Consider the following 2,563-nt stretch of genomic DNA (forward strand, 5'->3'; position numbering starts at 1 on the left):
CGTTATTACTGAGACTGATTTTTCCGTACATAGCGATAGAATAACGGAACGATATCCACAGTACTGTTGTTTATATCTACCGGCAATTTTAAAATATGTCCTGTGTATTAGCAAGAATTGAAATTATTGATAATATAAAAATAGTCTTGATATCTTATATATTTTGTTATTATATATATCACTGTTATTATATATATCACAAGTTTATAACACACGGCTGACACGGTTTTATCGACTTTGTTGCTCGTTCGTTTTTACTGGTCGTTTGGTTGAACTTCAATAATAAGATGCGGCAAAATGTATTTTGCGCTGGAAGTGCGTCATCTAAGTAACATTTTTAACCAATAGTAATGAATTGCTGCGACTGCACACTGCGCATGAAATGGCACTTACTCACCGTCCATATATTCCTACGTCAATGGTGCTTACTTCGTATAAGCGGCTGTCATTTGTGCATTTTGACAGTTGTGTGTATTGAGGTTGATGTGTAATTGAGTTTGTGTGAATGCGAGTGACAAGTTGGAAAATTAAGAGTTCATTGATGCGTCGTATACATATATATCTTCATCCAACGTCTGTTTATTTTTAATTGAAAATAACACGCAAAATTACTTATTAATTAGAACAATTAAATTACATAATTTTAAGAAATTACGCATAGTTTTCTTTCCAAAATTCACTTTCAGTGTTAGAAATCTATAATGCACGTAACGTAAGCTATAGCTAGATTTTCAATACTGGCAGTGAATTTTAGAACATATATAGCTGAGCATGCTTGAAATAATTTTATATCGTTCAAATTTACCACGTAACGATGACGTATTCTTGGTGACAATTTGATTGGCGTTCAACATGCGGTATCAATATACGCAAGAGCATACCCTTGTATTTCTACCATGCTGGCATGCTATATTCTCATTTCTCTCTCTCTCTCTCTCTCTCCCCACGTGCTCTTGTGCACCCCATAGATTGTAAGCTAAGCGAAGTGCGAACTCGTTAAATTTTTACGTAAGCAATTTTTCTTCGTTACTGTGAAAACACGAATATTCAAGATGAATCGTTTTATGAAAATTCTCAAGAGTAAAGAAACCCGCGATTATTTTTTGAGGCAAGTAAGATGATTATGTCGTTTATACTACTGAACTCTCGCTACTTGGTTAGATCGGTGCATGTCAATGTACATATCATCAGTGAAATATTACGCGAACGATACGGTAATATATTTTTTTCAGCACACACTTTTGGGGTCCTGTTGCCAATTGGGCGATACCGATTGCTGCCATTTCCGATATCCAGAGGGATCCCAAGTATATTAGTGGTAAAATGACCTTTGGTTAGTTCAATTATTCTTATGCATTGCATTTTGTCCATGAGTTTTGATGAAGGATTCGATTTACTTCCTCATTGGCCGGTTTACCCCTGCTCGAGAGCAGGAGTCACACGAAAAAAAGAAATTTCCTCTTTTTACTCGTCCAATTCGCATTAATAATTCTTATTAATTTGTTAAGTTTTAGCAAACATATAGTTAAGCTACTTTCTGTTGCATATAAAATTTTCTAATACACATATTTATATTTATTTTATTTGTATTTATGCTAGTAAAAGATTTAATAAAAATTGGTAAAATTTGGCCATTGATATTTATATTATATAATATTGTTAGTTATGTTTTTTTAATTTACATGTCTTGTATTCAACTATACATATAGAGTAAAAAATAAAGATCCACTGTAAATCTTTACATTATTGCAGGATTTATAAAAATAATATATGAGAGTGGTTTTTGAAAATTGCATAACTGTAACTCATTTATTTATTATATTTATTGATGTCAATTTTCAAGATTCTATCGAGTTTTTATCTTTTTCAGCCTTATGCTTATATTCAGCAATGTTTATGAGATTTGCAATCAAGGTGCAGCCACGCAACATGCTTCTGTTTGCCTGCCACTTTGTCAATGAAGGTGCACAGATTACTCAAGGTTGTAGATTTATTAAGCATCATTATTTTAGTAAAAAGGAGCAGTAAATCGAAAGATATATGTAATATTGATTTTACCAAAGGGTTTTATATTGATATATATAAAAATCATATTATATAAAATACATATTTGTTAAACATATAAGTATAATATATATAAGCAAAAATTGTCTTTTGAGGAATATATCACGAACTAATAAAGTTAATGTGTTATCAACTTCTCCCTCCACTAATTTTTTAATTTAAAAATAACGGGAGAAACTATTGTTAATTAAAAGATATAATTTTCTTTTTATATCTTGTACAGTTGAATTTTCTTGGAAAAAATATCAAATATGTTGGCAGTAAATTACAAATTAAAATCTTATTAAAATAAACTGTAGTTTAATAAAATTAAATTGGTATAAACTTACATAAGATATATATATATATATATATATATATATATATTTTCATNTAAAAAAAAATNTTAAAGTNTAAATAAAAAAAATCTACAGTTATATTGTTATCGAATCTTGATATTGATTTGTATTACAGATAATAGAAATAATCTTAAGATATAATTTGTTAATACATTTTGTAA

At 29.5% G+C, this 2,563-nt stretch overlaps 1 protein-coding gene across 1 annotated transcript; it reads left to right on the forward strand.

The window, feature by feature from the left end:
• The first annotated feature begins 913 nt into the window (after positions 1 to 913).
• Positions 914 to 2,197, forward strand: LOC105452484 (mitochondrial pyruvate carrier 1-like). Its single transcript, XM_011693616.1, has 3 exons — positions 914 to 1,108; positions 1,233 to 1,333; positions 1,871 to 2,197. The coding sequence occupies exons 1-3, from the start codon at positions 1,053 to 1,055 to the stop codon at positions 2,026 to 2,028; spliced, it is 315 nt and encodes a 104-aa protein (XP_011691918.1). The 5' UTR covers positions 914 to 1,052; the 3' UTR covers positions 2,029 to 2,197.
• Positions 2,198 to 2,563: the final 366 nt, after the last annotated feature.

Source organism: Wasmannia auropunctata, unplaced genomic scaffold (assembly GCF_000956235.1).
Source record: "Wasmannia auropunctata unplaced genomic scaffold, wasmannia.A_1.0 LD336106.1, whole genome shotgun sequence".
Lineage (NCBI taxonomy): Eukaryota > Metazoa > Arthropoda > Insecta > Hymenoptera > Formicidae > Wasmannia > Wasmannia auropunctata.

Excerpts from the sequence above, each read along its gene's own strand:
- LOC105452484 (XM_011693616.1), top strand. The coding sequence starts at position 1,053 with ATGAATCGTTTTATGAAAATTCTCAAGAGTAAAGAAACCCGCGATTAT. Across the intron at positions 1,109-1,232 it reads ACCCGCGATTATTTTTTGAG|CACACACTTTTGGGGTCCTG; the intron begins GCAAGTAAGATG and ends TATTTTTTTCAG. Across the intron at positions 1,334-1,870 it reads TAGTGGTAAAATGACCTTTG|CCTTATGCTTATATTCAGCA; the intron begins GTTAGTTCAATT and ends TATCTTTTTCAG.